Source organism: Centrocercus urophasianus, unplaced genomic scaffold, assembly GCF_019232065.1.
Source record: "Centrocercus urophasianus isolate 14NV4802_14NV808 unplaced genomic scaffold, USGS_Curo_1.0 seq_23, whole genome shotgun sequence".
Taxonomy (NCBI): Eukaryota; Metazoa; Chordata; class Aves; order Galliformes; family Phasianidae; genus Centrocercus; species Centrocercus urophasianus.
Window position 1 is genome coordinate 12,941,101 of NW_024884789.1, and position 27,353 is coordinate 12,968,453.

Here is a 27,353-nt window from a genome sequence, read left to right on the forward strand (position 1 = left end):
GTTCTTAGCATTGTTTCTGTCAGTGAAAGACCTTGTAAATTTCCAGTGCTGTATGTTGTTAAATATTTATCAGACATTTTTTTCTCAAAACAGTATAAGAAAAGCTCATCTATACTATATCACAATTGGATCGTTTGCTTTTGTTGCAGGCCTTGACCCTGCTGGCCCCTTGTTTGAAGGAATGTCACCAACAGACCGATTATCTCCAGATGATGCAAACTTCGTAGATGCCATTCATACGTTCACTAAACAGCACATGGGTCTCAGTGTTGGCATCAAACAGCCTGTGGCCCATTTCGATTTTTATCCCAATGGAGGCACCTTTCAGCCTGGCTGTCACTTCATGCATGTGTATAACCACATTGCACAATATGGGATCACAGGTAAGATCAAATGGACAGCAAGGGCAGCAGAGCTGCAGCTGGATTTATGCTACCTCTGGAAACCACATAGACTTATGGTGCTAAAACATCATCAAATGGGGAGCACTATCTCCCACTATAAACAAAGAAGTTTCTTTTCTAGAAATTGATTATAGATTTTTACATGTACTGAGCTCAAATCATTCTCACTGAATAATAAGAAATGTGGCTGCCTAGCACTTTTGAAACAAGACCATGAGTACACTGCTGTCGAGAACATTCAAATAATTTTCAAAGGTAATTATTTTGGTGGTAGAGGAAGCAAGAAAAAATATTTTAATTAAGCCAGATTCATCTAGCATGCAATTAGTTATTTCAAATCAAACAAAGCTGTACTACTCACCTTAATTCACCTTTCCCCAAGTCATCATCCTTCAGCTGCACAGAGGGTAATGCTCTCTCCAGGACTTCACTTCCAATGTTCCAAGCTGGTTTTATACATACAGAAACCCATTTCCAAAGGACCTAAACACAAATGTACAGAGATCATGCAACACACTGAAAGAAGATAAAAGTACTGATGCACGGTGTCAGCCAGAACTGTTAACTAAAAAAAATAAGAGTGCTGTTCACCTGGCATTTCTCAGCTATCACTACGCTATATAGAAGTAGATCTTACTTCTTAGCAGATAATTCATGACACCACATAGAAATCTTATCAATGAAGTCATGTAAAAACCGTCCACTGTGGTATATTCAAATTACACAAAAGAAAATAACTTCTACAATTTGATTTGAAATTTTTAAAAGTATAATTTCCTTTTAGAAAAGGAGAGAAAAGGCACTCATCTTAAAGCACATCTATGTATTTAGTAAATATTATGTATTTCATACATTTTTGGTGACTTTTTTCCCCCCAGTTGTAGCTGAAGGCAAAATTCAACATTAGAGCCTGTTAACTCTGATGAGAACAAAATATGACATTATATAAACGTTCAAAAGTCAACAGTGTTCAGCCACTCAGAATAAGACAGTAGTCTTGAGCATGATCTGAAAGGCTGCATGTAGCCTCACACTGTATTTCATGATTAACGTATCAGTCAGGACAATGTAATCAAGGTTCATACTTACCGTCTTGGCCAGGCAGGCTAAACAAATGTAAGCAGCAAACTATCAGTTTTATCAGTATGTGGGTTCAGCCAAACTGTCTTGGATGATCCCAAAAATACTGTTCCTGCATGTATGCTTTCTGAGACATAAATTGTGACATTCCAGTAGTAAGAGGGGTGGGGGAAGCACAGTAACATATACAGTTGGCTGCTCTGTAGCTGGAGCAGTAAAAAGGAACGACTGTTTGTGTATTTTCAGGTATCACTCAAACTGTGAAATGTGCCCACGAGAGGTCAGTTCACTTGTTCATTGACTCCCTGCTTCACGAGGACAAGCAAAGCACAGCGTACTGGTGCAACGACATCAGCACTTTTGACAAAGGATTGTGCCTCAGCTGTAGGAAGAACCGGTGCAACACCCTGGGCTACAACATACGGGAGGAAAGGCTCCCAAAAAGTAGAAAACTCTTTTTGAAAACAAGAGCACGCATGCCTTTCAAAGGTTTGTGGCAGTGTTTGTTATAGTCTCCATGTCATGAAGTGTGGTGACAAGTCTAGGCTTTGTGATCCTGATAATTCATTTATAAGAAAAATCTGCAGGATAATCGATTTGCAGACGGTGAGGAATCCTGCCAGGCTGCCTCGATGACCTCACATCAAATCTGTGCCTCAGAGCCGCTGGGTCGACAGGCATTTCTACAGCTGTCCCGTGCGAGTGCCCCAGCATCCGCAGCACACAGCCAAGCCAAAGCAGCAGCACAACTGCTCTGGGAGGCCTGTAAAGCCTCACGTTCCAAATTCACCCACATTTTTTCTGTAGTTTGTCTTCAGATAAATTAATCCTATAAATTATTACTACACACAAATCATTACTTTTCAGCCAGCAGATAATAGAACAGCTGGACTTCTACAGGCCAGAATGTGGCACTAAAACAAAGAGACCATTACTCTAGGATTTATCACCCTTAAAATATTTTATCAAGAGAACAAAATAACTACCCAAATTCAGAGAGACAGAGGAATCACCACAGAAGAAAGCACAGTCGGTTTCCCGCCTTTTCCATCACAGGCCCAGGGTGCAGGAATCCCCCTCAGAACCTGCTTGTGTCACACAGTGCAACTTCACACGCAGTGCCTGGTACTCAATTGCAGCACCAGAGAATAAAACCCATAAAAATACAATTCACGTACTTTTAAAATACATTTGGAAGTGTTCCTCCTGGTAGTAACTTAGGATTCTTCAGGTCTGGAGCAAAACCTAGGGCAATGCTGTTGCACAGGCTTTCATCCTCTCACTCTGGTGGCCAAGCGCTGAGCTCTGCTCTCTGGTGACACGGAGCTCTGCTGGGGTGAGCAGGCTGGGAAGTAGGGAAAGATTCTTCACCAGAGGGCGGTGGGCATGGAACAGACTGCCCAGTGCTCAGCCCAAGCTTCCAGAGTTCAGTAAATGTTTGGACACTCACTGCAGTGTCTCACTTGGAGATCCTATGATTCCTCCCACCAATGCAGCTGTGAAGTACACCACGGCTGGAGATAAATGTGCTCAGCCCTGACTGACACTCAGAGCAGTTGAACCCACTGCGGGTCTCATACTTGTTAAAAACGTCACAGGAAGCTGCCTGGAGCAGATTCACAGATTTTTAAAGGCCGTGCAGTTGCCAGTGTTGCTTGGCTGTATAACAGTCAGGCCACCATCAGAATGGGGAACATACACTGCTCTGATGACGCCATGTCTGCCACATGCACACACAGGAATAACACCCCTGTGCAGTTTCCTTTCCTGGATATGGACATAGAATCCCACAGGTGTTGATTTTGATTTTAAACACTTTTTTTTTTTTTTTTCATTTTTATGTTTCAACATGGTCTTCCTTTCAGAAGAAAAAGTTGTGGGAAAAAAACAAAAGCCAATGCTCAAACAATAATTTCCTTTCATAACAGTTCCAAAACAAGGCAGCACCAGTGGAAGGATGTGTGTGAAGTGATCTTTGTAATGTTCTTAAAAAAAAAGTTTGAAGATCACGAGAGAAGCTCAAAGAGGGGAAACCCGAGGAACTCAGCATTATGTTTCACATTTTATGAAATCAGACATTTTTCAAGTTATGTTCTGGAGTGTACAAATAAAAAAGCAATTGCTACAAAGAAGGTAACAATTATAAAGTCACGATGAGACCCTGAGCCAACCAAAGTTTTTATGTAAACATGCTCACCTTTCTTCTTTGAGTATCATAAGCACTGCACAAGACCGGGCTTCATAAGAACACTCAACTTTTACAAGAAGAGAAAACCCAGAGCAAGACAGAATAGCAATAGGTGATTTGTAAACAAGCCTTTCTGCACACTTTGTCCTTGTCAGGTCTGCATTTCTGGCTGGCAGCAAAGAACTGGTCATTTTGCTTTTTGATAAGTGGCAACTTTTCAGAAGAAAATTGCACTTCAGTATACAGTAACTTACGAAACAGCAACAAAAATACACACCTTTTTCAGCTGTGTATTTTTTTTTCTTTTTTCCACTGTGGAAGCCCACAGCTGCACAAAGGTCTATCTGTGCACATACAGGAAAAGATGACAGGGCAGCAGTAGCATTATGTGTGAAGCCTGAAGCAGGTGATTTTGAGCATCTTCCCACTCAAAAGCTCTTACGATGCTATATACACACACATTGCAGTAATGTTTAACAGAACAGTTTCCCATGTACAGTTTTACCACATTGCAAGGATAAATATCACCACCTATTAATTCTCCCAAGTACTTTCTGATATTTGTCAATAAAAATGACTGAGCGTTTCCTTCCTAACATCCAAACAGTTGTGGGCAAGGAGGCAGTTTGCAGATGGGAAAACCACATTCCACACTGCAGAAGTGTTTTAGAGCTGGCTTGCTTTAGATGTCTCCATTGTCACTGCATGTCTGGTTTTATTTTTATGTGTTTGTCAATATATAACAGTGATGAATTAGAGCTACAAATAGCATATCCTGATAAGCGGTGCGTAAAATGCAGTGATGATTGTTAAAAAGTTTTTCAGAAAATAATGGATCTGATGTTGATGTCAGAAGTTGATGAAGAGCCACCACATGTGGGTATTGTCAACTTGAAAACTCTTAGGCACCATTATCACCCAACAGTAACTTTTCCATACTACATTTAAGTGGCTACAGCCAGATCTTTTCTTTTGGTAGACTTGCTAGACAGGTAAGTGTTGGACATTCAAAACTAGATGATAATATCTGAGTACACAAGGCCTCTAACTATATGGTGGTTTTTTTGTTTGTTTGTTTTTGTCTTTTATAGTTCTCTAAATGCCAAACAGCTTTAATCAGGAAACTGACAATTCCTTAGTCATTCTTCTTTCTCAGAAGCATGCCATTATCTTCAGTCCAAAGACTCTCCTAAACACAACTCTTGGAGAAACCACCAAATCACAAAGCACCAATGACATCTTTCTTACAGTAATGTGATTGAACAAAGTCATATTGTTAGCAGATGCGTATTAAGCACAATGTTTTATTATGCAGCCAACGGAAGTCTTTTGCTTTGCAAGGAAATTTTCCAGAGAAAAAGCCTGACAACATCTTATAAGGTCTTCAGTCTTTATTGTACACCTCTAAACACGTCCAGTCAGAAGGATTCCTCTGCTGGTTGGACAGAGCTGGCCAGACATTCCAACGATTAAATTTCAGAAGAGCAAAAACATTTCCCATGGGAGAGTGTGTTACTCTATAAAGGGAACTCTGCCAGGTTACCTTCCTCCCCTCTCCTCCTCAATGCTTTTAAAAAGAGCGGTAGGGCCCCCAAGCTTTAACACAACACATCAATGATAAATATATGTATGCTTTAATTGTACAAATTCATTTTAAAATAAAATGGAAATACCAATCAAATTCCTGCTTTGAAAGACAGTCTTATGTCTGAGAAATCTATTGTTTCTTCGACCACTAATTTCATCACTTTGTAAATTCTCCCTTTCTACAGTCTATCACTATCAGTTCAAGATCCACTTTATAAATGAAATCCAAGGCAAGAAGATAGACCCAAGTTTTACCATGTCTCTGACAGGCACTAAGGACGATGCTAAAAACCTGCCCATCACAATGTGAGTATTGACATTGCATGTCATTGGACAAGTAAGGAAAGAAAGGTTAATTTACCATGTCACTTGGATAATCAAGCTGTGAATGACTTGGTTTAACTACAAGTAATTGGAGATGAACCAGCAGTTGTCCTCTCTTCACCAACACTCCCTCAAAGTTATGAATTTTTACATTATTCATACAATTCTTCTAAGAAGGATCTCTTAAACAAAACAAACAATCTTGGAAGTTTCTCTTAAGATTTGGTATCCTGTCCACTTTGGTCCATCCCAAGCTAGCACAGGGCAGTTATCAATTCAAACTAAATGAAGCAACTGCAATTAGGGTAAAGAAACATGGCTATGTCCCACAATGGATACGTTGTCGGCATTATCAAAAGTAAAGGCAGTCTTTGCTCTAGGAGACAGAAGGCATAACACAGTTAGTATTATGGAACACCTCTTTTACATTCAGAAACCACTGGTACTTTGCCACCTGTCCAAGCTTCTCCTAACTTCTGCCATTTTTTCCAAGCAAGTTGTTGTATTTCACAACTTCACTCACCTAGAGGAAGAGTATGCCAGAGGCAGTAATGTCCTCTCTGGAGGGAGGAACAGTTCTTTCTTTGATTTCAAAGAAACAGTTTATTTTTTTAATGAACTTCAACCCATTATAATTGAGATAGCATTACTCTATTTTTCATTTCTGCAGAGTTGAAGGAATTAATGGGAATAAAACCTACTCTTTTCTCATCACACTGGACACTGATATTGGTGAGCTACTAATGATCAAGTTTAAATGGGAAGGAACTGCAGTTTGGAAAAATATCTGGGACACGTTTCAAACCATAATACCATGGACAAAAGGCACTCATCGACCAGGGCTCATAGTGAAGACAATACGAGTGAAAGCAGGGGAAACACAGCAAAAGTAAGTGCAATGAAAAGAACCTGCTTCTGTAATAAGACAGCAAGCAAACAGGTGCTCCTAGCTCTACCACAATGATCCCAGTCCCTGTACTCAGACCAGCCGAGTTTATCCATGTCCAGCCTCTATCATTTTATTTTTTTTTAATTTTAGTCTCAGATCAAAATGCATGATTTTGAAGTGACCTGTGAGAAGAATTTTTGTGCTCAGGTCTAAAATGAATTGTGGGAAATATTCTGGCTCACTAATAACACTAACCTGAATTCAAGGCACCACTGCCTTGGGTAACGGTGCAATTGATAATTGGGAATAAAGGACAGAGAAGGAGGTAGCAAACAGATCCAAGGAAGAACTCAAACAAGCAATGCATTTTTTCTACACAATAGTAATAAATGATAGCGATTTCTTATTTTTAGAATCTAATTATCTCACTCTATAAGGACCATAAGAAATTTCAAAGAAACAAATATAAACCAAAATAAATACTGATTCAAACTTTAAGGCCTTGAAAATTCAAAATCCTACTTGGAAAAATAAGACAAATCTCAATTATTTGCTTTTCAAGATACACTTGTTTTTTTGGAACTGGACCCACAGATCTGAGTGGTACTGGTCTCCAAATACAGCAAATGCTATTAATATTTTTGAAATTGCTTATTTGGACAGAAATTTCAGCCAGAAGAAATAACAAAACTTGTAATTATTCCTACTGCTTTAATCCTTTGAGAAATTTTAATTGAGCATTATAACTAACAAGAAAATCATGTCTTACCTTGCAACTGTGGCTCAGCCTCAGGTGTTTTTCCTTGTTATGGTCTCTTTCTTACCAGCACACCAGTTACAACCACATGCAGACTTCCTGTGGAACAGTATTTATTGGCAGAGCCGCAGCTCCTTGATGCTAACAAAAAATCCCCACAAATTGGGCAATTTAAAAGGGTGGCAGAGGAGTATCATATATTTTTTTTTCCCCTTTCCAAAAATGTGTTTCATAGATACTTCTTCCTAACCCAGCACTTTGCACACTCTCCTGCCAAAAATATATATAAAACTTGTTTTTGTAACATCTCCTGCTGTTCAGTACTGACCTGGCTGCCAAAACAAATTAAACTGTGTGGTACAAGGCAAACTGGAGAGCTGTTTTAAAAAAAAAAAAAAGATTTTGTACCTTGAGAAAAAAATTCCTCTCCAACAGTCCTGTATCATTAACATAGAACAAGCCAATTGCTACTGATACACTATTTAGGATAAACTGGAAAAAGGGTAAATGGTGTGGGGAGTTCAGGTGGTATTTTCAGGTATCTAACAATATTTAGAAGCTGTTCTGCTGTAAGAAGCAGAAGTTTTTGCCAATATTTTAAAGAATAACATGCTCTGTTTTCTTTCTGTGCAATCTGGGATGTCACAGGAAGGTAAGTACAGGAAATGTAAAGACAGTGTATTTAGAGAGCCATTTCTTACAGACAGCATCCCTTAAAAGTATTATTCTGGTTACACGCTTTGTTTTCTTCCTAGAATGACATTTTGCTCTCAAAGTATTGACAACATTCACCTTTATCCAGCCCAAGAGAAAACATTTGTGAGATGTGAAGATCGATTTCGGCAACAAGAGCGAAAGTGAACAAGAAGAAAAACCAACTAATAAGCAAAACATATTAAAAATAGCACACATCTAGCAGGATGTTTTAAAAACACTTAGAGATACTAAGCACAAATCTACAAATTCCGGTGGCTTCAGAGGTGATGAAGAGAATACAAACAAATGTAAATTCTGCGATGCAATGGTAAACTGAAAGGCACTGTGCTGATGTGCAAGCCTACTCTCAGTGACCAATGAGCAACTTTATTGACAGCAACTGTTAATTTTAAATTAGTTGAAGTCTGAAATAATCCTTGCTGGAAATCAAAACGCTACTATTTGAAATAATCACTGATACATCTCTTTGCAAGAAGGAGTTTCATTTCCAGTTAAATACTTTGAATCATCAATAGTGAAAATCCATTAAATATTTCCTAAATTATTTCATAGTGCAGATGGAGTTCAACAGTAAACATACTCCAAGATGGGCAACACTGTCAACAAAAAGTCTGAATTTCTGATTTGATGACTTTCAAAACTAGAAAGCATCTCAATGTACAGAATGCTTGAGCTATTCCTTATGACTATATGGCAAGGAAAATAACTACATCACCCCAAAAAGCTATGCCTTACTGGAAAATGCTTTGCCATTTAGCCGTTATAGTGTACTAATTTAAATCAATAGTAATTTAATAATGCTTCACGTACCACTCACCACTGTGGCACAAAGAAGTTCTGTTAACTTGCGTGTGAAAATCATATTTACTTGTTTGTGTAACACTTGAAATTTTTACATTTTAAATTGCTGTATAGCAAATCTTACTATCATTTTAAACTGCATTAATAAATGAAAATGGTAAAACTTTTGTCCTCAGTGCATATAAATAGATTTAAAGAATTAAAACGTACAAAATTCCATTGTTTTCCATATTGGAATATAAACTACACAAATAAACTGTCATCTCAGATCAGTCATGTTTTATGCTTACAGGAGAGCATAACTAAAATAAGTAGAAATAAGTTGAAAGTATTTCATTTGTCACTGAGTAACTAAGTACAATAATCATTAAAAATTATGTTTCTGTGGCTATTCTGAATGTATTTGTTTTAAATGTTCTCTAAATTTGAAAACAGTCACAAGAACTGATATCATATCAAGATACTGAAGGAAATTTGGAATCAAAATAATTAGATGTTACCAGAATTAAAGTGAGATGATTTAAAAAGCATAAGGAATGAGCAGAGCAGAACCAGGAATCCTGCAAGCAGCTAACCATCATCAAACAGCGAATGCAGACAACTTTGCTGATCATAGTAACTCCCAGAATGGTAACTCCTAACTTTTAAAAGCTGTTTTCAGTAGCTAACATCCATGTAATTAAACAGGAATAATCAATACAGAAAAAGGAAGACTGAAATAAAGACCTCATAACAACCACCCCAGCTGGTGAGACAGCTTCTGATGAGAGTTGTATGACATAAAACACACACATTCTCACAGCTTTTTAGGTTATGGCTTTCCTGTAGCAACACACCCCAACACACTTGGCACGTTTTAGGCAGTAAAATTAGCCTTTAATAGCACTACTACTTATGTGCTAAGAAGGTTGATACAGGGATCCTCTATAAAGAAGTTTAAAAGCATTAGTCCAGGAGAAGTGGGTGAAAAAGTCAAAGATGTCTACAGTGTGCTGAAGCCAAAGAGCAGCGATACTGCAGCCTGGGGACTTCTCTGGGGAAAAAACATCTTTCAGTTCAGAGGTAAACAAGGTATCTCCTCAGGTAACACACCTTGAAAACTTCCCTTCAGCCGAACAGAAAAATTAAGAGAACATTCAGTATTTAAACTCTTGAAGATACAAATAAATTTATTCTGATATCGTTTTTCACAATTTAGATGTTCAAACTAGTCCTGTGCCAAGTAAATCCTATGTTTTTGATAGCTGTTAGACTAATTTCTGATTTAAAAATAATAAAGCCTATGTGGCAGCATACACCAACTGCCTGGCAATGCCAGAAGGCCATAGCTACGATTCCAAGTAGCTATAGCAGTGCCTCACATCGCGCTCAAACTGTTGTTAGGTCATTAGAATACTGAACTGAGACCCTGACAGCCTCACAAGTCTGCTCCTGTCAGAGGAAGCACAGTTGAGAGTAGCATAAGGACTGCTGAGCCTTTAATCACCTGTGTTATAATGAGCCACCAATGTAACATCTGAGGCAAAGCCTGTGCTTTGTTCTCTCCCGCCTTCCCAAAAAGCAATATTGGAACATTAATCAAAGGCCAAACTACATCACTGGTTTCTGATCTGTCTGGTTTAAATAAAATGAAATTTCATGGTACAAGGGGAGTCTGTGACGGCCTTCTCTCATTCCTACCATTCTGACTACTCGTGTTCCTACAGCCAAGTGACACTCCACAAACACAACATTAAGAAATATGCTCAAGTGAATAGCCATAACAAGGGATTATTAAGTCGAACATTAGTTAAAAAACAGCTATTTGTGTCCTCCTTGTTTTCCCCTAAACACCCTTAAAAAATACATGCAATGCGTTTTATATGCTTAGGCATTATTCTACCGCTTTGGTGTGAATTCCCAGAAGTGAAAATAGAAAAACTGCCAAATCTATTAGGTAACCACGATGCTGGTATGCACAAGGGATCTACTCCAACTGTTATGTTATTATCTTTTGCCCTAGCAGTGCTACTTAGCTATAAAGGGAAACACTCAAAAATATCACGGGGAAAGCAAGTACTGTGAGAAAGGAACTCTGAATGTGCTTTTATTACATCAAAGCATATCCCGCTCAGTTAGGGAAACAGATGCCTAAGCAGACTATTCTCAACAAACATCCCTGAGAGGAAAGACTAGCTGGAGAAGTTGGCATTTAAAAGAAATCTTATCTCTTAAATCAACTTTAAAATGTAAAAGAAAACAGACACACAGCTTGGAAAGCTTGAAAACACCTTGCAAAAAGCAGATTTGATCCCTCTCAAGGTCTAATCCATTAATTGTGTGCTGAGATTATTCCATGTTAATTGGGGTATTCCTCTTCAAAAATAAATTTATTTTACAATCATTCGCTAGCTATAATTCCAGGCTTGAATAACCCAAGAGTAGTTAGTTTCTATATCAAAGATGAAAAAGAGACAGCTTTAAGTCACTTGCGTGATCACAGCAATGAAGACAGACATTTTTAGAGATTTTCCTTAAACAACACAAGAATATTTACTCTTGCATTTAACCATGAGATGTGAATAGAGATGCACTTGGAGAGTATACAGGTAGTGTGCAATTGCCTCTGAGTGCAACTGCCCATTCACAGCAAAAGCAAGAGTCTGCATATTCCTTTTTGCCTTCATGGTTTAAAAAGTAAATAGATCTTCAAAAGCTGATTTCATCAAGTCTATTTATTAATGCATTTCAAGTTTCAAAAAACCTTACATATCTTTGCACAATACTTCATTTTTATTTTTATTTTTTTTTGCAATTTTAGTAAAAATTTCCAAAGTGAACAAAAAAGATACTGTATAAAACACAGCGGACATGAAATTGACAGTAGTATTCCATTGCCTTGAACTTTCTTTTTGATTTACCACATCTTGACTTGCAGTGGAGAGTTCAGTGCACATTTCTCTTTTCAGAAAACATTTAACTTAGACTCAAAATAAAATAGGGCAGCGTTTGTCTGCCGAAATCCTACCACAGGATAACATTACAGGCAAAAAATGTACATGTTCCAAAGTCTACCACACCCAAGAAGTTACTAAGAACTCTTGCTGAAGAAAAGTCACCATTTTAGAAATGCAAACCCACTTCCAATCTTTGCACAGTCTTAAAACAAATGTATTTAAAATGATTTAAAAGCAACTACATACACTTCTATCTAGTTAAGATCATTTAGAATTATTTATATAGTCTATTGGACCAGGGTTTCATGTACAAAATTTGTCTCTAAACCATGTACAAAAAGCTGTATTTTGAAAAAGTCACCACATACTGTACAAGTTTACAAGGAAGAGATCCCATTATATTCAGTAATATTTTTGGCCTTGCTGGCTTGCGTCACATTATGAGAATGATTGTGTAAACCTTATACTCTTAAGAAACAAAAAAAAAAAAGAAAAAACAAAACCCAAAACAAACAAAGGAAGCCTGTCCAACCTTAGTAAGTTTTCTCCTAAGCAAAGCCAGGAAAATCATAGCCATTTACGCCTCTAATTAGCTCGGTGCTTTTGGAAAACAAGCAATAAATATATCAAAAGCTTAAACAGCTTGTAATGCCCTCCTTTCATCTCCTGCATAGCAGTAAGCACCTTAAGAAATCTTTTGTTTTCACTTTTAAAAATGCCAATTATTTACATTCGTAATAAAAACTTTGGAATGGGACATTGTGCTGTTGAACTTCACTACTGTTAGAAAATGGCTGGGAAAGTTGGTAGTCCTAACTACAGTTTTAACTCTGCCACAATAAGCTGGGCGAATCACTACTTTAGTGGTTATCAACCAACAGCATCTTGCTGAAAAGTTACTCAAACATCCGATAAATTAAAAAAGAAAACAAACCACTGCTTCCATTTCTTTCCTCATCCCTCAGAATCACGAACTCGTCACAATGAAGGAATATTGAACATCCCAGATAAACTGGTTGCAATTTTTAAAACAAGTTGAAAAACAGGCAGAATTTTCTACTAAAGCATGGAAAGATTTCATCTAACTATTCGTTATTTAACTGAACAATCAGACAAATTAAAAACATTGATGCTGAGCTACAAGACATCAGACGTTATATAAAAAATTTGAAACATTCTGGTATTTGCAAAGTTTGCACAACACCTGCTGTATCTCTAAAAGACCATTCAATCTTGTATGCTATGTCTTAGCAGCTGTTTGAGAAAAGATAAAATGAGTGCTTGAAACAACTTTGATCATGATAAAAAGTTTGATTCAAAATTGCTGTGTAAAGCATCACAGGATCCTTGACCATTACACACCATCATCCTCTGTTATCCTGAGTATGTCAATTAAACAGTAATTTCTTCATTAATAGCGGAAAAGTTTTATAATACAAAGAAACATCCATATTGCAATTCTCTTGTTTACAATTGCACACAAGTACGGGTGTACGTTAGAAATACATGTCTGCATATAACAATGTATATACATTGGCAAGTCATGTCTCCAATGCTGAGGTGGTCTAGCTTCCTAGCCTTGTCTGGCAGTTGAAAAATATATATTTTTTCAATTCTTGAATAAAAGTTTTACTACAGCCATATTTGCCTGCAAGTGAAGAAAATGCAGCAATGAAGAGCACAGGAGGGAGAAAGAACCATGATGCTCTAGGATTTTGTGCCACTAAATTAAAAGTATGCAAGAAAAACGCTTTTCTTCTTTTTGAGCTGGAAGATTCACTCGTCAAAAAATTCACCATTCCCACTTGTTTTGAGGGCAAATCATGCTTTTTTTTTTTTTCTTCAATTGTTGAGAGTTAGACTGGGGACAACGATTTATTAGGTTTTTCTTTGGAGTGAGTTTTCCCATTGTAGGCACTAGGAAGAACCAAGGCAAAAAGCTGCAGTCAATGTCTCATATGTCCCATCTGATAGCTCTCTCGGGGCCTTTGCCGCTGCGGTGGCTGAGCAGTTTGTGGCGGTCTCCTCCTTTTTAAAGTGCCTGTTTCAAAGAAAGGCACATTATTAAAACAAGTGCAGAAGAAAAGACTTCCAGAAAAGTTGCCCAGCCAATAAAAGATAAACGTAATGACTTTTTTGAAAAGCTTCAGACTTAGAACTGCAATGTTTTAAATACATGATTAAACACATACAGCATTCATAGAGTACTTTTTCTTATCTCAGTAGTAGTTCCTTTAACAGTCCAATTCTTATGATATGTAGTATGGAATATAAAATGAAAGGAAGTCTGAGACAGAAAGCCTTTTCAAAGTCTTTCTTTTGTTATGCATATTATATTATAAGGAAATAAGGAAAGAGTTCTATTTTTATCAATTGTTCCCATGGCACGAATTCCATTTCAAGTTTTGTAGCAGCAGGCAGTAGACTACAGACTGGGATACCAGAAATTCTCCCTTCAGAAAAAAATAGAGGATAAAATATTTATCGGCTTACCTGGAAGTGGTTTATGAGGAGGCAACTTTGGATTACTGCTTGGAGTATGAACACTGCATATCTTAATGAAACCAGCCATTAACATGATCAGGGCAATTCCCATAAGCAATACTGCCCACCAATGAGCCTAAAAACATTAAAAGAAGTTTTTTTTTTTGTTTGTTTGGTTGGTTTTTTTTTAATCTTTGCATTCAAGGGAGGCATGCATAGACATGAATACACACTGTGTATGGCTTTCTACTGCATTTTAAAAGTCATCCAGAAACTAACTGGAAACATTACTTAAGAAACCCTAATGTTTGAAAGGAAAACTGATGTGAAGTACTTACACACACACACAAATAACTCCTTAAGATTCATAATATCATCAGAAGAGTATTTGAGACACTTGCACTACAACACAGCTATATAAACCTAAAACTCAAGAACCTACTCAAAGTTGACTGTGCAGTTTTATAATACTTTCTTTGAGCTTCCCCCACCAGTCTATTACCACTGAAGCATGATATAATGTAATAGAAGTAAGAATTACTGGAGGTCGACATGCTCACTTCCTTAAATGAAAGCAAAACATTCAAATATTAAGAGTTAATGAAAACTCAACAAGTTGAAATACGAACATTCACACAAAATGTAACGGTGTGAACTGAAGTGTCAACATGAACTATTTTCTACCTCCCTTCCTTGCACTGACTCCGTCTGTCAAGACATTTGCAGCAGTCAAGGTGCTTATAGAAATACTAGGGAAAACAATGACTGACGATACTTCAAAGAATGCTGAAGTACTGACTGTGCTACTTAGCAGCTGCAAACACTGATTAACAACAACACTTTTTATTAGACCAGTAAAATAAAAATACTTACCACAATCCATTCTGCGATATTTTCATACAGCTCAGGATTAAAAATCGCTTTCTTTAACCGAGCGAGAGGGCCATCAGCATCGACCAGCCGACATCTCATGAACACGTCACAGTAGCCTCTGAAATCGTTGCAAGGAGATCCTGGTTGCAACGTAATAGTTTTACGAGCAAAGTGTTTCTCCCACCGGAGGGAACCTGTACTGGCACAAGTGTCCGGGTCCACTGAAAAGTGAATACAAATCAGATCAATTCTAACTGTTGTCGTATTAAAACGCATGTGCATGAATGTGTTAGCACTCCACTGCTTAAGACATCTATTTTTAATAAATTTCAAGTCAATATTATCTGTGAAATAACAAAATGCATTGCGTACTTTCTAAAAAAAATGAAATTTAACACGATGTCTACCTGAAATAAAAAAAATAGTATGATCTCAAACTAAGAAAAACTATTAAAAAAACTGTCACAAAATTCCTCCTATCTACTGGTAAGTTCATGCTTACACAATCCAGACAAATCTTACTTTTTCTCATGCAGCAGACGTGACACAATTCTCTATCGTCCTTGCCATCTGAGCTAGCACATGTACATTCCTCCAGGTCATACTTCTCACAGATAGAGCCAGTACATTGCTGTTGGAGACAAAAACCAATTTCACTTTAAACACACTGTCACTAGGGAAATACTAGGTTTTAAAAGCTGAAAGCATAACTGCCAACTTAGAAAGATGCTAAAAAATAGAATAGTTTGAATTTTTTCCAAAGCTTATATAATAAAGAATGATAACAACTATCCAATTTCAGAGCTACAGGATTATCTGAGAATTTCTAAGGGTGATAGACTTTTTTTTTTTTTTAAATAAAAACCAAAACACTATCTGATTTTAGTGAACTGTGCAAAAGCTTCATAGCACTGGAACAAACTGCAATTCACAGTGAAATATGATTACTTACAATCATAATTAGAAAAATAAATCAAAAGCATATCTTCAAAAATAGTTCCTCTCAGAAAATGAAAGTGGCTGAAAGACTCCATTTTTAATTCCACTGTAGGATGGATCTTCAAATTCAAATACAAAAGCCTCTGTTTATTATAAATTTGCTTCAAAATCCAGTACCTGCATAAAGGACTATTCCTCTAGATTCTCAGGTTTTTTTAGCTTAAACAGTTACAAACTTATTTTATTAAAAACCAGACTGTGAAAATGGCAAGCTAGAGCAACATCAGTTACAGCTCTTACAAGGATGACTTCTGCTTACTTCTCATTTCAAGTAAACATAGATCAACTTATGAAAGACTTGGAACAGTTTTTAATAGCAACCATCACAGACTGTATCACCTAGGAAACTACAGGTGGTTCAGCATAATTTCATGTCCCTGCACATAGGAGGAGGAACTGTATATTTGCCAAGTTCAGCATGTACAGCATAACAAAGGCAATAAAATTACCAGACCAAGACTCAAGAGAAGTGTAGCACGGGAGGTAAAACGTGTTTTCATACACCTGTTTTTCACAACAAACTTTAAATTGAACCTCCTCAAGTCCTACAACTAACCTGATATTGTTAGCATCTTAATCTCTGTTGTACCTTCACAGTTATCTTGACTGAAAACTACAAGTACAATACTTCTATTGAAAGAAGGTGATTATCACACTGTTCCTCATTAAGAATGGAAATTGCATCACTTCATAGCATGCTGCTTTGCAATAAACAACTGCAGAGTTGCACGCAGTCACAGAAACATACCCCTTTGATGCAAACTTGTGTACGCCTGTTGCATTCTGTGAAGTTTTGTTTAGGCTGGGAGGCTGGACAGAGAGCACTGAAACCATTGCACATCCCCTCCCTCGCACAGTCCGAATCATTTCGGCACTTATCAGTCTTCAGCTTGAAGTTGCACTGCGCAGTACAGCAGGGGCCTTGACTAGGGCTAGAAAAAAGGAGGAAATGTGAATATAAAGGAGAAAGTGAAAACATCTCCAGAAGAAATACTCAGCTCAAAACCTTGTCAAGCACTAGGCACATTTCTCATCTGTGCCAAGTAAAATGTAAATTGAAAGTTGTTTTTCCTCCCTTAAGGTAACAAGGTATTTATCAGCCACTGGAGCAATTAAACTATTTGCAACACGTTAGAAAAATACTACAAGTGCATCTTATGTTAAAATAAATACAGACCAACAGCATTTCAAGGTTTATATATACAAAACATTAAATCAGCAAGTGAAAAAATTAGTTCAGGAATAACTGACCAGCTTTACAGTATCAGTTTCATTAAAAAGTCAAGATTTCTTTCTCTCTGATTTAACATCCATAAGAAGTTTTAACTTCCTGCACAAAAGACCATTTACATTCTCTAAACAAATAAGACAAGGGGACAGATCAGGAGAACTTGTATCAGCAGTCAGTCAGTTTACATACAACATTTTTCAAAGGAACCACATAGCTGCACTCGTTCGTCCTAAACGTTTAGGCTCCTTTTCGGCACAGACATGAAGGCAGCTGAGCCTCTTACAGTGAGGTACAGCAGTGCATCATCCCAGTATATGTGACACAATCACAGGAAACAGCCACTGCTTCCTGAAGCTGTATTGAAGCACATGTCAGCACTTCACTGTCAGCATGATATAAAATAAAACCTCAGAAAGCAATGATAAATCAAAATAATGGAAGGCTTTTCCTTTCTCTCCCACAGAAATGACAGAAATTCGTAAGGAGAAAAAAAGGCAAAGTCACTGCAACCACAAGTTCATAGAAAGCTATTCTTCTACCCCACCTACAGAACCAAATGCATGTTCACAGCAGATGCTACTTCTAATTCCACTCACAGGATGATAAGGATAATTTGGCAGAAAAGTTTAATTAGAACAAAACCTTGTATCTTATATCAAAAAGCTGAGCTGTTTTAGAGTTTTAACAGTAATTATCCTTGGCTAACCAGATGTTAAAATTTGTGCTGTCTCTAGAAAGGTACAAAAGTTCATGTCTTTCATGTGAAGAAAATCCACTCAAGTTTTTAGATGAGGCAAAAACATAACATATGTTTTAAGTTACGTAACAATGAGGCACAACTAGTCTTATATTACACCACAGCATTTAAGTCTTTAAAATCTACTCTTACAAATCATTGTGTGTACAACACTGTCAAGATACTAGAAGTTTACAAATATAATTCATAGGACAGGTGTAAAAAGGTAAAAACAGCCAGTAATTTATATTCTTAGAACATATTCTGGTTAAGCAATACTGTAGAAATGGCACTAAGACCTAATTTCAGAATGTCCTTCTGTTATTATTTGGGCAACAAATGCTTTCTTGTACCCTATTATGATAACAGCATCTCAGCCTTGTTTTTTCCAAACCATACAGCTTTTGCAGACTTCTGCACAACAAATTTCAGACAAAGATTATCAAATTTCAACACATTCATCTGCACTACCAGCATTGATAAAATTCTCTAGACATAAACTTAGTATGTCGCTGAATAGTCATCTGAATAACAAGACAAGCAAGCTACAGCATAGCACCAAGAATTGCACACCATACTTGTGCTGATGAACTTCGCACTCCTGCATGAAGTATTTTATTTACAAGTATACTGCAACAGATAAGTACAATACCTGCAGGATTTGCCTGGTTTTAGCTTGCATTTTTTATCATCTGATTGGTTTGCATCGTAACAGCATTCATCTTTACACTGGTCGCTGTACCCACAATCACACTGCTCTCCTTCTTCTACCAGTCCATTACCACAGATAGGTTGACCAGACTCTGAAAAACACCAGTACATTTTTGTAAAAAGCAGTACAAAGAATGCACAAATAAGGAAATACTGACTTGCGAAAGCATTCACCTGGGTGAGACTGAAAGCACCTCTTCATGCTGGACTTCATACACTAGTAAATCAACCTGCACTACTTGCTCACTGCTCAGATTAGTCATTCATACAATTTAAGCTTCTTGGTATAAGGTTTCTTCTGATAACAATGGGAGTTTCTTGCATAGATAAGAAGTCCAGAGCGCTAAGAACAAAGTTTTACGCTAAGCCTCCAGTGCAACAGAATCTTTTCCCTTTCGTAGAGTCTGACAACCTTAAAGCAAAAGCTGATGATACTGAGATGAAACACTTCACTCCTAGACCCAAAGCTACTTGCTGTACAATCTCACCAAATTTCTAAGAGAAGAGAGCTACAAAGTTATTACATCAAGTTCACAGAACAGAGAGGCTGCAGCCTTTAACATTTCTCTAGCATTTGACCATGATGCTCCCAGAACAACACAAACAATCAGGAAACAGACGAAGCAGGAAGGCATCTCTGGAGACAGTATTGTCCAGTATTCCACTCAGAGCAAGGTCAAATGCAGTAGGTTCCCAAGGGCTTCGTCCAGACAGATTGGAGTATCTCTAAGGACAGACTCTACAGCCTCCTGGGCAATCAGCTCCCGTGTTCAATCACCCTCACAGTACAAGCAAGACAAAGCCATATACACACATAAAAAAACAAACCATCACATTAAAACATGGAAAATCCTGTTTATATTTGTATCTTTTTTCCCTGCCCTTTCATTGGGTGCCACTAAGAGAAGTCTGGCTCTGTTTCCTTCACTCCCTGTTACCTACCCTGTTAGGGATGCATGCAGACAGACAGGAGCACCCCTCACAGCCTTCTTTTCTCCAGAGTCTCCAGGCTCTCAGCCTCTCCTCACATGTCATACACTTCAGTCTCTTAACCATCTTTGTGGACCTTTGCTGGATTGTCTCCAGTACAACCAGTACATCTTTCACGTACTGGGGAGTTCAGAACTTGACACAACACTCAAGTTCACACACACCTCAAATTCAACTGAATCTTCCAGGAAAGTGATTAGCAAAACAAAAAGCATTAAAACAAATTCTAATTAACAACTTATCTGTTCTGCTTTCAGGATGACTGTGTACATACCAACAAAGCAGTTATTTCTCTTTTTCTCAAGAACTTGGCTGATATTTCGAATACTACAGAGTGAGAACTTGTTGTTATTAAGTTTGTCCCCAGATGTTGCTCTTGCATACATGATGTAATTCCCATTTTCTTTCTGTCCCAAGTTCTTGGACTCTCCTGGAGTACACTCCATCCCAGAATCATGCTGCAAAACAAAACATTTGAAGTGTTTCTATTAGGACAGCTCTCTCTTCTTGTTTTTCTATGTATGTATGAGACATCTGGGTTTGGTAGCTTTACAAAACTGAAATTTGGCTTTGTTAATCATAAAACACTACTTTATTCCTTACAGCTTCTCAGAACATAAGGAAAACAAAGTTTACATTGACAACCGTAACAAGCATCTAGTTTTTCAAGCTAATTGATTTGAATTTTTGAGAACATATACAGGAAATTCGTGTCCTAGAATGAACACTGACAAAAAAAATTCCATCTTGTAAAGAGACTGATTTATGATCATAAAAAGGTGAAGAACTGGATGGAAGAAAAGCTGAAGGAGATAACTGAAACAGCAGCCCATCTCTTTTCTTGGTTTGAGGAAGAAGCAAAGAGAACTTCAGAATAGAGCAGAAATCTGTTTCTGTCTTTAGTGACAAGTCTAATATCCAGTATGATGCATCACAGATCGGCACACTAGCCTTTACACTGACAAAAAGATGAACTGTGAAGAGTAAGATGAAGTTCAATGCTGCTCTGACACACACAACTTTCCAGGAATACAATTTATGTTTCCAAAAGTAGGTGAACACTACATTTAACACACTCATGAGAATCAATTATTACAGTTTGGAACAATCAAATGTTCACTTTTACATCTTTTCTTGAATCAAAACAGAAGTCATAGAGAAATTGAAAGAACGACCTTCCAAGCTAGTCCAAGAGATATTTCACTCAGTGAGACTAGTTTTTCAGTTTCACATGCTCATATTTTCAACTGTAATTGAAACGTTCATTCCTACTCAAAGCAGTTGTGTTAGGACTTTTCTCAAGGCACATGAAGTATTCATATGCAAGCATCTGCTTCTGAGGAACGCATTTCTGTCATCTTAATTTCATTTTACTTTCCAGAGAAGAAAACTTACGTCAGTTTTAATAAAAACTAAAAACACCCCACCCAATTATCTTCATTTTCAGCAAAGCCAAAAAAGCCTCATGCTTTTGGTTTGTCACAAGCAAATCTAACTACCTAAACTTCCAGAAGGAAGAATTTTGTTCTAAAATGTCATTGTAGGTATCTCAATACTCTTCACATTTTTCTTCTTTTTAGGTAATGATCTAAGTATAAATAATAGAATGAGAAAAGGAGACAGTTTTGTTTTCTTGTTGAATAAAGCATCATCTTCATTCTGCATTGATTCTTCCTCTGCTGTGGCATAAAACAAAATACATCTGAAGGACTTATGTCACTGTAGTCTTCAGTAAAAAACAAAGTTTTAGGAAAAAGTAATAGTTTCTTTATAAGACACTGACCTAGTAGAAAGAATCCACAAAACCAACCCTTGCACCAACATTGTAAAAGAAAGATATTACAATCACAACATTGTAGAAAGAAGACTTACTTCTGCAACCTGCTTTTTGTACACAACAGCCATGCACTCATGATCATATTTTACTTATTTATAATTAGTGGTAAAAACTCCACTCAGAAGTGATGCCTTTCAAAGTGATTGAAAGCAGCAGATCAAAAGCAATACTCACAGGTGAGCCAAAGTTATGTCCAACCTCATGAGCAAAAGTGATATGCGAAACCTTGGGAGGAACATGAGAGCCGTAGTTCTGAACAGTGATGATTCCAGTGTTCAAAGACTTCTTCTTACCATCAGAATACAGTTTGCTCTTTTCACATATTCCACCAGAGCTCCCTGTATTTAGGCAAAAATATAAAGATCACTCTAGAAAAGAAGCGCTCTGTCACTTTCATCTGATACTTGGAACAAGAAACAGCTTGCTACCTCAATGGATCCTCACAAACCAGGAGTTGGTCTGTGTAATTAATACTAATCCAAACTTCGAAAGGAGATTAAGTTTATCCATGCTAATGCTCTCAGCACTGAATGAGTTCATTCACACCAGAAATTAGGTTTTTTAGAATAGCTATTAAGCAAGATCTATTTTGGGCTTTTCAGTGCATGTACGAGCCCTGGTTTTATCATAGCTGTAGAACCTGACAAGTAGCAGGCAATGTCCAACACAGGTAGACTCAATCTACATCTCGTTTGGATTTTACTAAGTGAAAAAAAAAAAAAAAAAAAAAAAAAAAAGAACAGTACAGTCATGGAAGATCTTCTGTCACAGCAAAAACATTTACTAAAAAAATACCTAAGATTAGCAACGTGTCCTTGTCAGCAGAAGTAATTCCTTCTCTTCACTGTAAAATCTAAAGCCGAAAATGGTTTTGATGCGTGAGATAATCAGACTTGTTTGGAAGGTCAATATTCAAGAGCATCACACTTCATTTTGAAAAGTCTTGAAATTATTATTTGACTTCAAATTTTAATGTAACTGAGGTTTGTTCTGAGATTCTGTGAACATTCTAAAATTCAGCTGTTCTGCTCCTAAAAAGCAGCGTCAAGAAAACATTCCCCAAGGAATTCCCTTGCTTTCTGAAGTAAAATTTTATTTTTGGGAAATATCCCATTTACCCGATGTCAGTACATGCATTAAGAACGAAAATGTGAAAATCTCTCAAAACAACTTGGTTTTCTGCCAGTTAGATCTTCTTTTTGGAAAAAGGGCTTACATAATTCATACTCCAATGCTTGTCTATTGTATGCACTAGATTAATCATCATAGACCCAGTTTCCTATTTACAAGGTAACTTGCGTTTCATGCATCCTATGACTCTTCCACAATCACTAGAATTACTGCTCACATGTTCTCTTAACATACTTACTCCACTATGAACACTTTATGAATTTGAGCATTTTACTCTCCTGAAGTGAAAAGCAGATGTCACAGCACAAAACTTTTCACACAAATCCAGTACTCTTTAGCTAACATGTTACAGAAGAAAGTATAGCAGCAGAAAAAGGAAGGTTATAATTTAAAACCTTAGTGAGATGTTGCTATAATGTTTCTTCCACCATTACTCAAATTCCATTTGTAGCTCTTCATAATATTCTCATGGAAGTATCCAGTCTTCTGCAAAGTCTCACAGATCTGTTATTTTTCTCCCTTCAGTAACTGCCATGTGATCAAGAATTAAGCTATAGAAAAAGACTGACTGCTCTCAATTTTTGTGGAAGTTTACACAATTTTGAATTTGTGCTAAGCTATAACTACAGAATTTTTATTTCTTTGAATTGAAAAGAGTAACAACTTTCAAACATATTTATTTATAAAACTAATACGTCCCAGGAAAACATCAAGATGCAGCATGCATGAAAATCATTGTTTTATATACAGTTTTTAACACAGCAAGAGATACTAAGACCCAAAATACATGACTAGATGGAAACTACGAGCAGCAGATCAAGAACACTTAAACAATTACTCTGTTAACTCCCAGAACAAGATATCCGTGGTTTTACTTATGTACCAAAAATATTTCCAGTCTTACTTACAAAACCTAAAGTTCCTGCAGCGTTATTCTACTAAAAATGAAAACTGCATAGTTCTGAGCTCTCCGCCTGCATGCAGCAGGAATGCTTCTGCCTCCTTTGTCACTTTACTGGTCATCTGTATCTGTCATAAATAAAATGCCATCCAATGTCACCTCTGTCAACTGAAAGAAATGTGCTCTTCCTTATTGCTGAGGTATTGCTCATCAGAAGACAACAAGACTCACTGAAGTGAGATATCCTGCTTCCATTATAAAAAAAACAACATATGAAACCAAAATTGGGAAATGCTGGTTATGAAAAGTCTGCTTCCTGTCAGCTTATGTGAAAGTTCCTACTTTTCTTCTTTGAACCTACCTACAGTGCTTCCTTAATATCACAGTGTTGAAGGTTTGGATTCAATTACCTGAAGGGGCTCCAACCCAAGCCAGACCAAGGACTCCATCATCAAAATCACGGTCTGTAAATACATAGGCCAAGCAATAATCATCATGATTCTGTTCTGAGTTCAGTTCCAGAAACTTTTCCACACCAATGTTAGGAAATCTGAAGGGGTTTGAAGAGTCCTTCTCATCTACAGTTGTGTTAATCTAAAAATGAATTGAAACAAACTGTTATAAGTGATTCATCGTAATTGAATTTGTAAGTATCAGCCAAGAGCTTATTGCTGTCAATATCTTGTTATGTTACAGTTAAAGATGTTGCTGAAGATTTACAGGTAATGACATATTACAATTCCAATGCTTGGAAAAACAAGTTCTAAAAGTAAAGAATTACATTTGTCTAGTAAATCCTCCTTATTTGTTATTCCATTTTATCAACACCTGCAAGTTTATAATTATCCTCTTATTATATATATAGGATATATATATATACATACACACACACACACACACACACACATAAATAAAACACATATATATGAAACATAAGAAGTAGATTTGGTGTGAGCCTAGATTTGGTGACACCTTCACAGTGACACCTTCACAGTGACATAGCATGCTTCTGACAACGCACACCAAAATCAAACGCAGGGGGTAGCAAGTCATTAGCAAACAAAGACGCCCAATATTAAACACTGACAGTAAACAGTAACAGGTGAACAGACCTGAAAACACCACAGGTCTTTTTAACACGCAATGCAGCTGAAGCTGCAAGTATTTCCAGTCTTACTTACTCTTATTCGCTTCACCATAAAGCTGATGTTACGGATTCCTGAGAAATCTGTTGAGCGGTAAATTGTGTCAATTGCTTTAACATGGCTGGATATCTGTCAAACAAAACAAAACACCTGCAGTTCAAAGATCTGTGCAGTACACCATTCATCACCTTAAATAACAGCAACTGCACAGCCTATACTTTGTTATACATGCACATTATTACACAGCATAACTCCTAACAGGCCTTTTAAAAGCAAACACTGATGGCAAACATTGCACATATGAGGTTATGAAGAGATTTATTTCCAACATTAACACAACAAGTGAAAGCAAAATCTTTAGCAGTCCTTTATTTTTACATAATTATGTTAACTAGAAATTCAGGCAACTATTTGTGATACTCATTCAGCTCACTGTTACTATAAGTGGTACTATAATTAAAATTGTACTTTCTTTTTTTTGGGGGGGGGGGGAAAAATTTAGAGCATTATTCTTTTAATTTTGGTAGAAAAACAGATCTGAAAAAAAAAACAAAAAAACTCCTTCTCAATTACCTTTTCCGATAGAATAGAAACACTAACTCACTGAGGTCCTGATCTTGAAGGTGACTTCAGAGCTTTGGAGAACGTGACTCAACTCAATTACAGATGTATAGTGTAATGAACAAACAGTGCAAGACACATTTGTAAACAGCAGTGCAATTTTCTACTTCAAGAGAAGTATAATTAAGGAGCTACATATATTTTTTAGCAATAAATGGTGAACAAAAAATGTTTTCCAATTATTGCTATACTGAAAATGAAAAGCATCTGCCTCTAGTTACCACTGCTTTTCTGACCTTCCATTATACGACACAATACAGGAACAGAACTCAGTGCTATTAACTCACAGTAGTTTGAGCTAAAATTTCAAACAGAAGACTAAATGAGTGTTAACAGAAAAGCCTGGCAGGCTGTCAAACAGAACAAAAGTCTTCAGGAGGTATTTGTCTAAGTAAGAGAGGAGAGAAAAGAAGTAAAAACATATAATAAAAATCAGACAAGCCTTGTTTAGGTTATTCAACAAACAGCAGTTGTAATTATTAACTAAAGTAAGCATAAGTGTCTGTGACCTTTTTCACCAGCATACTGAGTACTTTTAGTGAAATAATGCATCAGTAATGCCAGAGTGCCTGTAACAAAGACAGGGTGACGGAACAAATGAAACTTAATTGCGTACATTACTGCTCATTTAATTAAAATTAGTCAGAAAAAATCAAAATAAAAGCTGATTGTTTAAACAAAGGGCTTAGAAATACCTGTGCAATTACAGCTTCCCTTGTTCCATAGTGCTTATAGAACAGATGATCAGTCTGAATATATAGCTGACAAGTATTTTTTTCAGCTTGAGTGGCACGTTTTTTTCTTAAAAGCTGAGGACCATTGCTGTCAGGCTCTTCAGAAGGCTTCTGCACACACATGGGAAACAAATGCAATAATTTGCAGATGTAATAGACGATCTTAACATAGCAATAGTTTCTTTTCTAAACACACACTACTAACATGAACAGATTTTCACTAGTTTCCTTCGATTTACAGTGTTTCATGAAAGTTGATTTAAACTGAGTATACACTATGAGCAGTCTTCAAGTACATCATCTGTCTTAATGACAACTCAGCCAAATCCTTCCAAGCCTTTTGGCTTTTTTATTACACAAGGCAGTCAATTTGAAATACATTTTTCTCATCCACGTGATCTTGCAAACTTTTCTTTTTCATAATTCTTTTTGAAGATGAAAAAACTGTTTGTAGATTAAAAAAAAAATATTGCCGTGGGATTTAAATGCATCCTCACTAACACAGGTTACTTCATATTGTCATTAACTTGGTTACCTCAGCAAACAGAAGTACCAAGTCAAAATAAAGCCCATTACTTAGAGCTGCATGTGCTAACACCTGTGTTATGGCATTTGCTGCTCCGATAACACACTACAAAATTTTTAGGAGCACATTTCTGGGAAAGCACATTACTTCCACTAGCACTGAACTGCATCGCACTGTCGATTATGTCTTCAACATCTGAAGTTACAATTTAAATATACTTGAAATTGCTGATGCTATTTTACTAACCATCGTGCATCATCATGTTAGCATATCTTGAACATCACAAAATGATGGCAAAAGTTCAAAATGTTCAGAACACAGTTAAAACTCAAATGAACTCAATTTAGTGTTGGAAACTGTTGAAAAAATGCCCAATTTCATGACAAGTGGTGCAACACTGAAGGCAAACATAGAACTAAGACTTTAAAAAGGTAAGCAAGATGCTTCCATAGACCACTGACCTCTTATTACAGGCAACCTGCAGCGTACTTGAACCCCTTCAAACTTGCAGCACTGCTAAGACCCTCCCACTCGTATGGGTGTTTATCACTGGAAGCACTCACATTACAAGAGTGGCCCACAAAAAATACGAAAACTCCTGCTCCTCAAGGACAAATATACTCATTTCAGATCAAGTGATCTTGAAACTTCCTTCTCAACTGCAATTCCTCTTCACAAGCTTAATTAAAAAATCCACCTGAAATTTCTAAAAAATCTGAGACCACGTGGGACTCATCAAGACGAGGAGCTA

At 36.9% G+C, this 27,353-nt stretch overlaps 2 protein-coding genes across 3 annotated transcripts in view; one reads left to right on the plus strand and one right to left on the minus strand.

Moving 5' to 3' along the window:
• Positions 1-10,391, plus strand: part of LIPC (lipase C, hepatic type) — a 43,170-nt gene extending 32,779 nt beyond the window's left edge. For both annotated transcript variants that reach the window (XM_042824766.1, XM_042824767.1), the window contains 5 exons: positions 150-383; positions 1,731-1,973; positions 5,445-5,565; positions 6,254-6,472; positions 7,985-10,391. In XM_042824766.1, the coding sequence (XP_042680700.1) occupies positions 150-383; positions 1,731-1,973; positions 5,445-5,565; positions 6,254-6,472; positions 7,985-8,090 (923 nt within the window). In that variant the 3' untranslated portion in view covers positions 8,091-10,391. The remainder of the gene's footprint in view (positions 1-149; positions 384-1,730; positions 1,974-5,444; positions 5,566-6,253; positions 6,473-7,984) is intronic.
• Positions 10,392-11,443: 1,052 nt separating this feature from the next.
• Positions 11,444-27,353, minus strand: part of ADAM10 (ADAM metallopeptidase domain 10) — a 42,177-nt gene continuing 26,267 nt past the window's right edge. The window contains exons 6-16 of the mRNA XM_042824765.1: positions 26,038-26,187; positions 24,758-24,850; positions 23,987-24,170; positions 21,719-21,882; positions 19,982-20,165; positions 18,659-18,809; positions 16,788-16,971; positions 15,563-15,671; positions 15,041-15,261; positions 14,177-14,303; positions 11,444-13,724 (exon numbers count right to left, since the gene is read on the minus strand). Of these exons, the coding sequence (XP_042680699.1) occupies positions 13,630-13,724; positions 14,177-14,303; positions 15,041-15,261; positions 15,563-15,671; positions 16,788-16,971; positions 18,659-18,809; positions 19,982-20,165; positions 21,719-21,882; positions 23,987-24,170; positions 24,758-24,850; positions 26,038-26,187 (1,662 nt within the window). The 3' untranslated portion in view covers positions 11,444-13,629. The remainder of the gene's footprint in view (positions 13,725-14,176; positions 14,304-15,040; positions 15,262-15,562; positions 15,672-16,787; positions 16,972-18,658; positions 18,810-19,981; positions 20,166-21,718; positions 21,883-23,986; positions 24,171-24,757; positions 24,851-26,037; positions 26,188-27,353) is intronic.